At 66.6% G+C, this 13213-nt stretch overlaps 1 protein-coding gene across 1 annotated transcript; it reads left to right on the top strand.

Annotated features, from left to right (window-relative positions):
- Positions 1-971: 971 nt before the first annotated feature.
- On the top strand, positions 972-12637 carry IGFN1 (immunoglobulin like and fibronectin type III domain containing 1; the record flags this gene model as incomplete). The annotated part of the gene is given in 13 exon segments (XM_084907464.1): positions 972-1052; positions 3213-3283; positions 3821-3866; positions 4877-4990; positions 5939-6078; positions 7152-7251; positions 7747-7791; positions 8686-8731; positions 9474-9645; positions 10383-10496; positions 10905-11034; positions 11037-11072; positions 12365-12637. Coding segments are annotated over 11 exon segments (1177 nt in total), but the record flags the coding sequence as incomplete, so codon positions are not given.
- Positions 12638-13213: the final 576 nt, after the last annotated feature.

Here is a 13213-nt window from a genome sequence, read left to right on the forward strand (position 1 = left end):
TGCCCGGTCTGCCCACCGGTGTGTTCCGGGGCCGACACGGGCAGGTGCCCGGAACCCCTGCCTCGGACACGCAGGAGCGGAAACACGGGGGCGGGGGGACCCCCAAGGCCACATGTCCACACACCCCCCTCCCCCCGAGGGCACACGGGCTCTCCGCTCACCGGGACCGGGGACCTCAGCGTCCCCTCGAAGGCGGCAGGGACCCCGTTTTCCCACCGTCATTCGAACCCTCGATCCGGCCCGGTGACACCCAGCCCTCCCTGCTTCCCTGGAGAGCGGGTGCCCTTCGACCCCCCTGTTCCCACCTTCCCCGCCTCCCCCCCTCACCCCCAGACAGCCCCCTGCCCCGCTGGCCGGGTCCCCCACCCCGTCCGGCCTGACAAAGCTCCCCGCCCCCAGGGAGGCCTCCTGGCTTGGCTGCAGGGCTCCCAGGGCCCCTCGGCGGCCAGTCTGTGGGTCCCGCCCTCTGGCCCCCCCGGGCCGGGCCCTCGCCCCCCACCCGCCCGGCCTGCGTGGTGGCGGCATGGGGCTGAAATTCCCCGAGGACCGGCGGAGTTTATGTGTCTGAGTGACTTCACGGGACCGGGGTCCCCGGGGGCCGGCTTAGCTGTAAGCCGGGGCCTCAGAGAGCCAGCGGGCCAGGCAGACGCCCCTGCGGAGGGGGGTCATCCAAGAGGCACGGCCCAGAGCAGACGCCGCTAAGCCGGCCGGCCTGGCGATGGGCAGAGAGTCTGCCAGGCGGGCGTGGGCGGCACCGAGCACCCAGGGACCCTCCTTCCGTCGCAGGCCTCCAGGGAGGGGGCCGGGGGAGGCCAGGGCAGACGCCCGGGGGCCTTGTCCAGCCAAGCCCGGCCGGAGGAGCAGGAGGAGGAGGAGGAGGAGGAGGAGGGAGGCGGGGCCGGGGGAGGGGCCGAGGGAGCCCAAAACGGCCGCGGTGACCTACATCTGCCCCAGCCCTGCTGTCCGCCTCAGTCCCCAGAGCCTCCGGCCCGGCAGCTGGGCGCGGGAGCAGCAGGAGGCAGACGGAGGCGAGAGGCCAGCTGGGCGCCCAGGTGAGTGGGGCCCGCCCGCCTGGCTGCCCCCCTGGGTGGGGGCCGGGCCCCGAGGCGGGGACCTGGGTGCTCTCTGGCTTGTCCGCTCACGGAGGGGCAGGCAGAGGGCGGGAGGCTGGCCCCGGGTGCGAGGTCCCCCGTCCGGGCAGCCGGTCCCGGCTCTGAAGCCCCCTGGCTTAGCCCCGTGGTCGGCAAACTCATCCGTCCGCAGAGCGAAGTACCCACAGCACCACGACGGACACGTCTCCGGAGAGCCACGTTTTTTAACCGTAAACGTCTCCGGACGCCACGTCTCCCACACAGACCCGCCCGGGCCGTGGCGTTCTGTGGAAGAGCCGCCCTCCAGGGGCCAGAGAGCCGCAGGTGGCTCGGGAGCCGCCGTTTGCCGACCGCGGGGGCAGGGGGTGACACGGTGAGCGGGTTAAAGGCCTGGCAAGCCGTCCAGAATCAGGACCGGGGGCCGGACCCGGGACATCACCCCGCAGCCCAGAGGGCCCTTGGCTGAGCAGGCAGAGGCCGCGGGCACCGGGTCCGAGGGCAGAAGCCTCCGGGCGAGGGCAGGGGGCAGGGGGCAGGGGGCAGGGGGCAGGGGGCAGGGGGCAGGGGCAGGGGGCAGGGGGCAGGGGGCAGGGGGCAGGGGCAGGGGGCAGGGGGCAGGGGGCAGGGGGCAGGGGGCCGGAGGGAGGGCAATAGGTCCCGGCCTGGGGGCAGGAGCCTCACTGGGGGGCTGGGACGTGGACATGAGGGTTCATCCCCCCCACCGTCCAGTGGAAGCCACGGAGCTTGGTCTCAGCCCAGCCACCTCCCCACCCCCACCCCACATGGCCTTGACCTTGCCCCAAGTCTGGCTTCTTCCTGAAGAGAAGCAGAGAAGGGGGGTCCCCAGGGTGACCCGGCTTCACGGGGGCACCCCATCCCGCGCGCCGGGCTCTGCCCTGGCTCCTGGTCTGTGGGGAAGGGGCCGAGCGGCTGGGGCAGCTGGGAGCCGGGCCGGCGGGCACCGCCTCGTCACGGTGACAAACGGCGGCCGGCCGGGACGATGACAGGTGAGGCGGTGCCGGCGGGGAGACCGGGCTGCAGGGTGGGGTCCCGGCCGGGGGCCAGGTGCCCGTCCCGGGCGTGTGGGCGGCACGGGCCCCGCTGCCAGCTGGGCGGCCGCCTGGGCCCTGGGGCTCCCTCGTGACGCCCGCCCGCCCGCCTCTCCCACGGCGGCGGCCCTGTGACCGGGGCAGTCCTGCGTGGCGGGGCCGTGGGGCCGGCGGTGCCAGCCGTGGCAGCCGTGGCACGGAATCGGCGGCAGGTGCAGCAATGTGCCCTGCCAGGCGGGTCCCGGGCATCGGGCAGGAAGCGGAGTCTGGGAAATGGAGGGCCGTGGCCGAGGGCCAGCCATGTTAGGGGGCAGGGGGACAGCTGGGGAACCCCTTCGAGACGGCCCCCCCTCCAACTCAGGGGTCTCTCCCGCCCCAGGAGGGGCACCTCCCCTCGGCCACGAGAGGAAACTGGGGTTCGGGGTGGTGGGGAGAGGCTGGAGGCACCTGTCCCCCTGTCGTGATAGCTCACTGGCCTCGGCAGGGCGGGGGGGGCGGGTGCAGATGGGTTTTGGGGACCAGAACCCCCAGCAGCCACGTGAGGGGTCTCCCGCAGGCCTGGCCCTCGGTGGGCGGAGCCCAGACCGGCTGAGGGTGCGAGGGCGGGGCCGCCGGGCCCCCTGGGAGACTGTGTGTCCCTGAGAAAGTCATGTCCAAGGTCAAGGCCGCCAGCCTGGCCGGTGTGGCTCAGTGGTGGGCGCCGACCAGTGAACCACGAGGTCGGGGTTCCACGCCCGGTCAGGGCACACGCCCGGGTGGCAGACTCGATCCCCAGGAGGCAGCCGCCGATCCCTGATTCTCTCTCATCGTGTCTGTGTGTGTGTCTCTCTCAGTCCCCCCACTCCCACTTCCTCTCTGAAATCAATAAACATCCATAAAAAAAACACACACACACACAAAAACCGGTGGTCATACGCCGTGGCGACCACAGACCGGTCGCCGGGCGGTGCCTGGGCGGGCCCCGCGGTGCCGGGGGCTGGACGCTGGGTCCCTCGGGCGCCAGGTCCGGGTCTCCCGCCGATTCACTCCCGGGGCCTCTAGCTCAGCGGTCGGCAAACTCATTCGTCCACAGAGCCAGACACCAACAGGACCACGGTGGACATCTCTTTGGAGGGCCACATTCTTTACCCGTAAACTCCATAGGTAGGTACGTTGTGAGGAACGGAATGAGGGGACGCCTGAGCTGGCCTTGGCTATACACTCCAGGGGCCAAAGAGCCGCATGTGGCTCTGGAGCCGCAGTTTGCCGACCACGGCTCTAGTGTGTGTGTGTGTGTGTGTGTGTGTGTGTGTGTGTATAATTTTTTATTTATTTTTTTTAAGTCCAGGGAACCAGGGGGAAACCCTGGAAGCCCGGGGCTTGGGCTCCTGAGGCTGGAGGAGGTGGCCTCGCCCCCTGAGTGGCCGTCGGCCTGGGCTTCCCCGCCCCCCCGGGGACCAGCCCCCCACAGGGGGTGAGGGCTCACCCCCCGTCTCCTGGGCCTGGGCCTCGGGCAGCATCGGGGCCCTCGCGGCCTCTGGAACCCATCGGTGGTGTTCGTTGGGGTTGGACTAGCGTCTGGGGCGGCAGCACTTAGACCCGGGTTCCCCCAGACACGGGCGGGGGCCCTGATGCTGTGGGGGGAGGGGGGGTGAGTCTGGCCCCCGCCGGCTCAGAACCAACTCCTCCTCCTGTTCCCAGGACCCATCGCCGCCACCCTCGGAGCCGGGGAGCCAGACCATGGCAGGTGAGGGCAGGGGAGGGGAGGGGAGGGGAGGGGAGGGCCGGGCTCCGGCCCCCGCAGCTCCCCTGTGTCCACGTCTCCTAGTTCCCACTCTGCCTTTTGAGTTGTGTTTTCCTGAAAAAAGAGATCACCCCGGCCGCTCTGGCTCAGGGGTTGAGCATTGACCCATGAACAGAAAGAAGGTCACGGTTTGGTTCATGGTCAAGGGCACATGCCCGAGTTGCACTCAATCCCCAGTAGGGGGCGTCCGGGAGGCAGCCGATCCACGATCCTCTCTCATCCCTCGTGGATGTTTCTCTCTCCCCCTCTCCCTTCCTCCCTGAAATCAATACAAATATATATATATATATATTTAATTTCTTTATTGATTAAGGTATCCCATATGTGTCCTCATCCCCCAATTCCCAAATCAGACCCCTCCCATGCATGCCCCCGCCCCCCTGTTGTCCGTGGCCACTGGCCAGGCCCATAGGCATGCACACAAGTCTTTGGGTTGATCTCTCCCCCTGACCCCCGCCCTCCCCTGCCTTCCCTCTGAGGTTTGACGGTCTGATCGATGCTTCCCTGTCTCTGGATCTGTTATTGTTCATCAGTCTTTGTTGTTTGTTATTTCCCCTAGATGAGTGAGGTCAAATATGTATATTTTAAAAGATAAAAAATTAAAGGGTTCAGAGTCCCGCTCCCCCCGCCACCCCCCCCTGCTCACCTCCCCAGGCAGGTCCTGCTTCCTGGCCAGTGTGCCGCCCCCTCTCCTTCTCCAGCTTCTCCCCTTCTCCCCGGGAACACTCCCGGGGTCTCCCCGGGGGGGCCCTGCCCTCTCCCCGGGCCTCCATTCCCTCCCAGCTCCCCTACAAAAGTCCGCGAGCCTCCCAGAGCTGTGTCTGTCCCACCCGTCCGAGGCCAGCGGACCCTCAGGCCTCTAGCCCCCGGGGTGGGGGTGGGGGTCCGTCCTCCCTGCGGTGAGGGCCGCTCGCCCAGGGGGGCAGGCCCACCTCCAGTCCCCCCGCCCACAGGGAGGCCGGTCAGGAAGCACGGGGTGACCACGCGGCAGCTGGTGGCCGAGGTCCCGGACGGATGCAGCCTGCCGGACTTCGAGCAGAAGCCGGTCACCATGGCGCTGGCGGAGGGTGAGGCCGGGCAGGGAGGGGGGGGAGGCTGCGGAGGGGACCCCGCTCCCCGCCTCCAGCATGCACAGCCCCCCGTCCCGCCGCCCCCCGGCCCCAAGTCCTCACCAGCCAGACCACCTCTGCCTGCCCGGGGGGGGGGGGGGTGCCTGCGGGTCCCCGGAAGGCCCAGAACGGGTCCAGGGAACCTAGGGAACCTAAACACACACCTTGCTCCTCGGAGACAAGACGCGATTGGGGCCCCGGCTGGTGTGGCTCAGTGGTCGAGCATCGGCCTGTGGACTGGGGTGGTCCCTGGGTTCGATTCCAGCCAAAGGCACAGGCCTGGGTTGTGGGCTCAATCCCCAGTGGGGGTCATGCAGGAGGCATCCTTCAGTGATTCTCTCTCATCATGGATGTCTCTATCTCTCTCTCCTTCTCTCTTCCTCTCTGAGATCAATCAATCAATCAATATATATATATATATATATATAGATTTTAAAAGGGTCAACACTCTCCCCCACTCCACCCCATCCCCGGTCCTGTTCACTCACCTGGGCCGTCCCTCCCGCAAGGCCCCCGGCACTTGCCAGGCGGGGACCGGGCACAGGGCTGGGCATGGGGTCTGGGCATGGGGCTGGGCACCAGGGTCTGGGCACAGGGCTGGGCATGGGGGCTGGGCATGGGGGCTGGGCATGGGGCTGGGTACAGGGACTGGGCATAGGGTTTGGGCATAGGGTTTGGGCATGGGGCTGGGCACCAGGGTCTGGGCACAGGGCTGGGCATGGGGCTGGGCATGAGGTCCGGGCACCAGAGATTGGGCACCGGAACCTGCCTCGTGCCCACGAGGGCCTTGAGTCGGGGACGGCGGCCGGGCCCCCTTCCTGACACGGGGGGCGGGGCGGCGAGAGGCCTGAGCCAGGAGGGTGACAGCCGGCCGTGTCCCGCCCCCCACCCCCTCGCCCGGCCCAGGGAGGAGCGCCGTCCTGCGGGCCGTGGTCAGCGGGGAGCCCGCGCCCGAGGTGCGCTGGCAGAGCAGCAAGGGCGACCTCAGCGACTCCGGCAAGTACCAGCTGCTGTCCGCCCCGGGCAGCCGGGAGCACGCGCTGCAGGTGAGGACGGCCCCGCGCCCCCGCCACCCTCCCCCCGGCCCTCCCCCGGCCCTCCCCCGGCCCTCCCCCGGCCCCGGAGCCCTCCCCCGCCTCCGCTCCCCTCCAGCAGCCAGGAGGCCTGGCCCAGCTGTGGCTGCGGGAGCCAGGAGCCAGGTGTGGGCCTGCCAGGCTCGCAGTACCTCCTCCGGCCACCTGGGGGCGCTGTGGGCAGAAGCATAAGAACACAAGCTAAGGGTCAGGCTGCAGGGGGACAAGCCCAGGCTCACCCCGTCTTTGATGGACAAGCTGCGTTCTCTTTCTTTTTCTTTTCTTTCTTTCTTTCTTTCTTTCTTTCTTTCTTTCTTTCTTTCTTTCTTTCTTTCTTTCTTTCTTTCTTTCTTCTTCCTTCCTTCCTTCCTTCCTTCCTTCCTTCCTTCCTTCTTTCTTTCTTTCTTTCTTTTAATATATATATTCGTTTATTGATGTCAGAGAGGAAGGGAGTGGGAGAGAGAGATAGAAACACCAATGAAGAGAGAGAACCATGGATCGGCTGCCTCCTGCACGCCTCCCCACTGGGGATGGAGCCCGCAACCCGGGCCTGTGCCCTTGACCCGAATCGAACTCGGGACCCTTCAGCCTGCAGACCACCACTCTGTCCACTGAGCCAAACCAGCTAGGGCCTTTCTTTTTCTTTTTTAAAATATATTTTTATTGATCCCACAGCGAAAAGGGGGAGGGGGAGAGAGAAACATCCAGGATGAGAGAGAATCGCCCGTCAGCCGCCTCCTGCACGCCCCCCCCCCCCCCCCCCGCCCGGGGATCGAGCCTGCCACCCGGGCCTGGGCCCTGACTGGGAATCGAACCCTGACCTCCTGGTTCCTAAGTCGATGTGCTATGTGGCCAAACACGTAATGAGCTCACGTCTCACGCCCCGGCAGGGCCAGACCCGGTGGTTTCCTGGGCTTTCCACGGCCCCTGGGGCCGGACATGCCCCACCCCGGGGGGCCGGCCCACAGCCGGGTCTCCTCACGGGGGAGGGGGAGGGAGAGGGGCGTGCCAGCCTCACTGCCCCCTCCCCCCGCTCGGCCCCGCAGATCAGCAAGCTGACCGGCGAGGACACGGACAAGTACCTGTGCGTCGCCCGGAACCCCTACGGAGAGGCCGTGTGCTCCGCCAGGCTCACCGTCATCGAAGGTGGGTCCCCCCGCCCCCGCCCCCCGCCTCATCGGTGCCCAGGCCCGGGTGCCCCAGAGGAGCCCAAGGCCTCTCTGGGGGGGGCTGGGGGGAGGGGGCGGGGTTCTATGGGATGGAGACGGGGGTGTGTGTGTGTGTGTGTGTGTGTGTGTGTGAGTGGCTGCAGGTCCAGCCAGCTGGTCAGCAACGTGGGGCCGAACCCCAACAGGGCAGCTCCCCGATGGGGCTCAGCTAGGTCCCGGGGTCACATGGAAGCCACCTCTGGCCCCTGAGCCCGGGGGGGGGGGGGTCCTTCCTGCCTGAGGTGCCTGCAGGGGGCCCCACTCCATCCCGGCCTTCCCGGCTGCCGGGCTGTCCCCACGCCGGGGGGGGGGGGGGGAGTGGGGGTCGGGACCCTGGTGGGTGCTCAGCGGCTCTTGGGGAGACCACAGTGCGTCTGGCTTCTCTCCCCCCCCCCCCGCCCACACGGCCGCCCCCTCCTCCCCGGCGGAGCAGTCGGCTTCCGGAAGAAACGGAAGAGGAACACGGAGCCCCAGGAGGGTAGGTCGAGGGGCTGTCCTTGGGGCCTTCGGGGGTGGGCTGCTTCTGGCCTGGCACCCCCCCACTTGGCCAGGCCCCCACAGAGGATATAGATATAGATATATATATATATATAGATAGATAGATATATATAGATAGATATATAGATAGATAGATAGATAGATAGATGATATATAGATATATAGATATATAGATTAGATAGATAGATGATATATAGATAGATATATAGATATATAGATAGATAGATAGATATATAGATATATAGATAGATAGAGAGATGATATATAGATATATAGATATATAGATTAGATAGATAGATGATATATAGATAGATATATAGATATATAGATGATAGATATATAGATATATAGATATATAGATATATAGATAGATAGAGAGATGATATATAGATATATACTGTAGATAGAGATATAGATATATAGATAGATAGATAGATAGATACCGTGTTTCCCTGAAAATAAGACATCCTCGGAAAATAAGACCTAGCGCAACTTTGGGAGAAAAAAAATTAATATAAGACACTGTCTTATTTTCGGGGAAACAGGGTAGATAGAGATAGATAGAGATATCAGAGAGGAAGGGAGAAGGAGAGAGCGAGGAGAGAGAAGCATCCATGAAGAAAGATAATCACGGGGCGCGGCGGCCTCCTGCACGCCCCCTCCTGGCGATCGAGCCCGCAACCGGGGCCTGTGCCCCACGGGGATCGAACCGGGACCTCCTGGTTCAGAGGCCGAGGCTCAACCACTGAGCCACACGGCCGGGCCACGGGAGGGCCCTTTCCGAAGCCGGGGACCACACGCTTCCTCCCCGCCCTGCCCCCCCCCGCTTCCGGGGGCGGAGCCTCACCCCCCCCCCCCCCCCCCCCCCCCGCAGACCTCAGTAAGGAGCTGATGGACCTGCGCAGGATGCTGCGGAAGAGGTGGGTCCCGTCCCAGCCGCCTCCATGAGCACTCGGGGCGCAGCCCTCGCCCCGCCCTGAGCAGGGGCAGCGGGAGGAGGGAGGAGGGGCTGGACCGAGGGACGGGGTGGGGAGAGGGGTGCCCCGAGGCGGGCACGCTGGGTGCCCCTCTGCCGCTCCTGAGCGCCCCTCCCGGCCTGACTGGCTGGTTGGGGAGACGGGGCGCTGGGCTGGGACAGTGTGTTCAGAGCAACTGGACCATGTCCTCCATGGGCATCTGGCTGGGGAGGCCGCACCAGGCACCTCCGAGGACGCTGGGCGGGGGGGGGGGGGGGGGGGGGGGGGGGGGGTCCCGGGGCCCAGTCTGGGGCCCCTCCCCCGGGGGAGGGGGGGCAGGAGGGCAGCACCCCAGGCCCCCCGGTGGAGGGGGGGTCCCGGGGCCCAGTCTGGGGCCCCTCCCCCGGGTGCAGGAGGGCAGCACCCCAGGCCCTGAGGGGGGGAGGGGGGGTCCCGGGGCCCAGTCTGGGGCCCCTCCCCCGGGTGGCAGGAGGGCAGCACCCCAGGCCCTGAGGGGGGGAGGGGGGGTCCCGGGGCCCAGTCTGGGGTCCCTCCCCGGGGGGAGGGGGGGCAGGAGGACAGCACCCCAGGCCCTGAGGGGGGGGGTGTCCCGGGGCCCAGTCTGGGGCCCCTCCCCCGGGTGCAGGAGGGCAGCACCCCAGGCCCCGGTGGGGGGATCGGCTCCTGAGGCTGCCCGGCTCCCCAGCGCCCCGCCCCCCAAGAGGAAGATGGACCCCGAGCAGGTGTGGCAGCTGCTGATGTCGGCGGACCGGAGGGACTACGAGCGGCTGTGCCTGGAGCACGGCATCGCGGACTTCCGCGGGATGCTGCGCAAGCTGGAGCGGCTGCGGCGGGCGCGGGAGGACCGGATGGCGCAGGTACCCTCCCCTCCCGGCCCCCGGGCCCGGCCCCCGCCGCCTCCAGCCCTCGGGGCCTCTGGCCACGGCCCTGCCCCTGACACTCATGCTGGGCTTCGGAGCGGGGAGGGCCGTGCGCCTCCGTTTCCTTGGTGGTAACGTGGGTGTTACGGTCACAGGCTCCTCAGAGGGGTGCGAGAGGGTGCACCTGCAACCAAGGTCCACACCCTTGGCCGGAACCGAACCCGGGACCTTTCAGTCCTCAAGCCGAGGCTTTATCCACTGAGCCGCACAGGTTTCGGCTCAACTCACTTTAACAGAGAGGAAGGGAGAGAGATAGAGAACTAGAAAAGTCGATGAGAGAGAAGCATCCACCAGCTGCCTCTTGCACACCCCCCACTGGGGATGTGCCCGCAGCCAAGGTCCACGCCCTTGACCGGAATCGAACCTGGGACCTTCCAGTCCGCAGGCTGACGCTCTATCCACTGAACCACACCGGCTTCAGCTCAACCCGCTTTTATTAGATGAAACCACCGGCGAACACCCAGCCCTGCTGTGTCCCCGGCGCCCCCTGGTGGACATGTGGCTTCCTTCCGGCTCCCCTTCCCGCCCCATGACTCCTCTGGGAGACCGCCCTTCTCCGCGGGGTTCCTGTCTCTCCTGGGATTTGGGGGGAGGGGGTCCAGGATTTGGGGGACCCGGGCCTGAGGGCGTGCAGGGCCCTGAGGAGCGCCCCCCGGTGGGCTTGCCTTCCCCAGTACGTCAACACGGTCTCCAACACGAAGCACATGAAGGTCACCAAGGAGGGGGTGGCCTTCTTCGAGCTGGACCTGGACCTCAAGGACCCCGAGAGCAACGTCTACCTGTTCAAGGTGAGGCTTGGGGGGGCCGCGGGCCGGGGGGTGGGCTCTTGGCAGGGGGCTACAGGCCCTGGGGACCGGGATTGTGGGCTTACCTAAGCACAGGTGTGAGCCCCACGGCCCCCGAGTTCCTGCAGGCTCTGGGGTCCTCGTCAAGAGCGTCAGCCTGGGGACGGAAGGGTCCCGGGTGGTTCCATTCCGGTCCAGGGCACACGCCCCGGCTGTGGGTTCGGTTCCCAGGAGGGGGCGTGCGGGAGGCAGCCGGTCCGGGATTCTCTCTCGCCGCTCCAACCCGGGAGCCGAACAGCCGGGCAGTTCTCTCTGTTTCTAACGTCCATCCTGTTTGTCTTCTGACCCCCGGCCGGGTGCGCTGATCTGTGCGGCCGCCCCGAACCCTCTCCCTCTCCCTCTCCGCCTCAGGACGGCGAGATGGTTCCCTACGGCTCCGACAGCCACAGCAAGCACAGCGCCCGGCGGCTGGGCAGGCACCACCACTTCCAGATCCAGGACCTGTGGCCGGAGGACGCCGGCCTCTACCAGGTCAAAGTGGAGACACCGAGGTCTTCTCCACGGAGCTGGAGGCCCGCGGTGAGCGGCCGGGCGCCGGGGCGGGAGGCCGGGGGCCACGGCGGGGCCCGGGGGTGGGGGGGACACGTAACAGTGGTCGCGGGGAGGGACCACGCACCCAAGGTCAGCCACGGTCAGTATCCTCTCTCTCTCTCTCTCTCTCTCTCTCTCTCTCTCTCTCTCTCTCTATTTTATTTTTAACTATATTCTGTTGATTTTTTACAGAGGGGAAGGGAGAGGGACAGAGAGCTAGAAACATCGATGAGAGAGAAACATCCATCAGCTGCCTCCTGCACACCCCCCACCGGGGATGTGCCCGCCACCAAGGTCCATGCCCTTGACCCGAATTGAACCCGGGACCCTTCCGTTCACAGGCCGATGCTCTATCCACTGAGCCACACTGGTTTTGGCTCTCACTATCTCTCTCTCTCTCCTTTAAATAAGTTTTCATTGATGTCAGAGAGGAAGGGAGAGGGGAAGAGAGAGAGAGAGAGGAACATCTCTGATGAGAGAGAATCATGGATCGGCCGCCTCCTGCACGCCCCACACTGGGGCTGGAGCCCGCAACCCAGGAATTGAATCTGGGACCTTTCAGTGCACAGGCCAACGCTCTAGCCACTGAGCCACACTGGCTAGGGCCCGTCTTTCTGATCACAGGGCTATTGGGAACCTCTCTGACCCACACAGGGGTCCCGGGGGACCCTCTGAGCGACGTGTGTGTGAGGGTGTCTGTGTGAGCGTTTGTGAGTGTGTGTGTGTGTGTGTGTGTGTGTGAATGTGTGTGTATGTGTGTGTGTGAGTGTGTGCGCGTGTGTGAGTGTGTGTGTGTGTGTGTGAGTGTGTGTGTGTGTGTGAGTGTGTGTGAGTGTGTGTGTCTGAGCTGGCTGAGCCACCTGGGTTGCTGAGGGCGGCCTCAGGGGGGCGGGGCAGTCACACCTGCCACACCGGCGGGTGGCGGGTGGGCGGGTGGGCTGGGGGGCAGGCGGGCGGGCTGGGGGGGGCAGGCGGGCGGGCTGGGGGGGGGCAGGCGGGCTGGGGGGGGGCAGGCGGGCTGGGGGGGGGCAGGCGGGCTGGGGGGGGCAGGCGGGCTGGGGGGGGCAGGCGGGCTGGGGGGGGCAGGCGGGCTGGGGGGGGCAGGCGGGCGGGCTGGGGGGGGGCAGGCGGGCGGGCTGGGGGGGCAGGCGGGCGGGCTGGGGGGGGCAGGCGGGCGGCTGGGGGGGGGCAGGCGGGCTGGGGGGGGGGCAGGCGGGCGGGCTGGGGGGGGCAGGCGGGCGGCTGGGCGGCCGGGCTGACGGCCCCATCCCCCCCCACAGCCATCCCGCCCCGCGTGCTGGTCCCGCTGTCGGAGGCCCGCTGCCAGGAGGGGGCCGACGCGGTGTTCCAGTGCGAGCTCTCCGGCCCCTGCCCCCAGGCCGCCTGGCACTTCAAGCACCAGCCGCTGCCGCCCGGCGGCCGGCTCGAGGCGTCCGTGTCCCCCGACGGGCGGACCCACCGGCTGGTGGTGCGGGGCGCCCGGCTCGCCGACATGGGCCCCTACGCCCTGGACACGGGGCTGCATGCCTCCAGCGCCTGGCTGGTGGTGGAGAGTGAGTGTGGGGCGGGGGTCAGGCCCGGGGGCCCGGTCCCCAGTCCGGCCGGCCCCCCCTTCCCGGCCAGCCAGCCCCGCCCGCTGCCTCCCGGCCTGTGCAGGGGGACTCAGTGGCCCTGGAGGCCGGTCAGCGCTTGGGACGGGGGCCCGGGTTCGGGGATGAGACGCCCCCGGACGAGGCCACAGAACAAACACCTGTGGCCGCCCCCCTCCCCGGGTGAGGGTTCGGGGGGTCCCAGGAGACTGTGAACTGGACAGGAGACTGGACAATGGTGGAAGCCGCCAGCAGGGCAAGTAGGATTTTTTTTAAAAAATGTATTTTATTGATTTTTTTAATTTATTTTTTTATTTTTTTTTACAGAAAGAAAGGGAGAGGGATAGAGAGCTAGAAACATCGATGAGAGAGAAACATCGATCAGCTGCCTCCTGCATGCCCCCCACTGGGGATGTGCTGGCAACCAAGGTCCATGCCCTTGACCGGAATCGAACCCGGGACCCTTCAGTCTGCAGGCTGACGCTCTATCCCCGGAGCCACACCGGTTTTGGCAGGATTTTTATTTTGTTATTTTTTTAT

The sequence above is a fragment of the Pipistrellus hanaki genome (assembly GCF_964339955.1).
Source record: "Pipistrellus hanaki genome assembly, contig: scaffold_93, whole genome shotgun sequence".
NCBI lineage: Eukaryota > Metazoa > Chordata > Mammalia > Chiroptera > Vespertilionidae > Pipistrellus > Pipistrellus hanaki.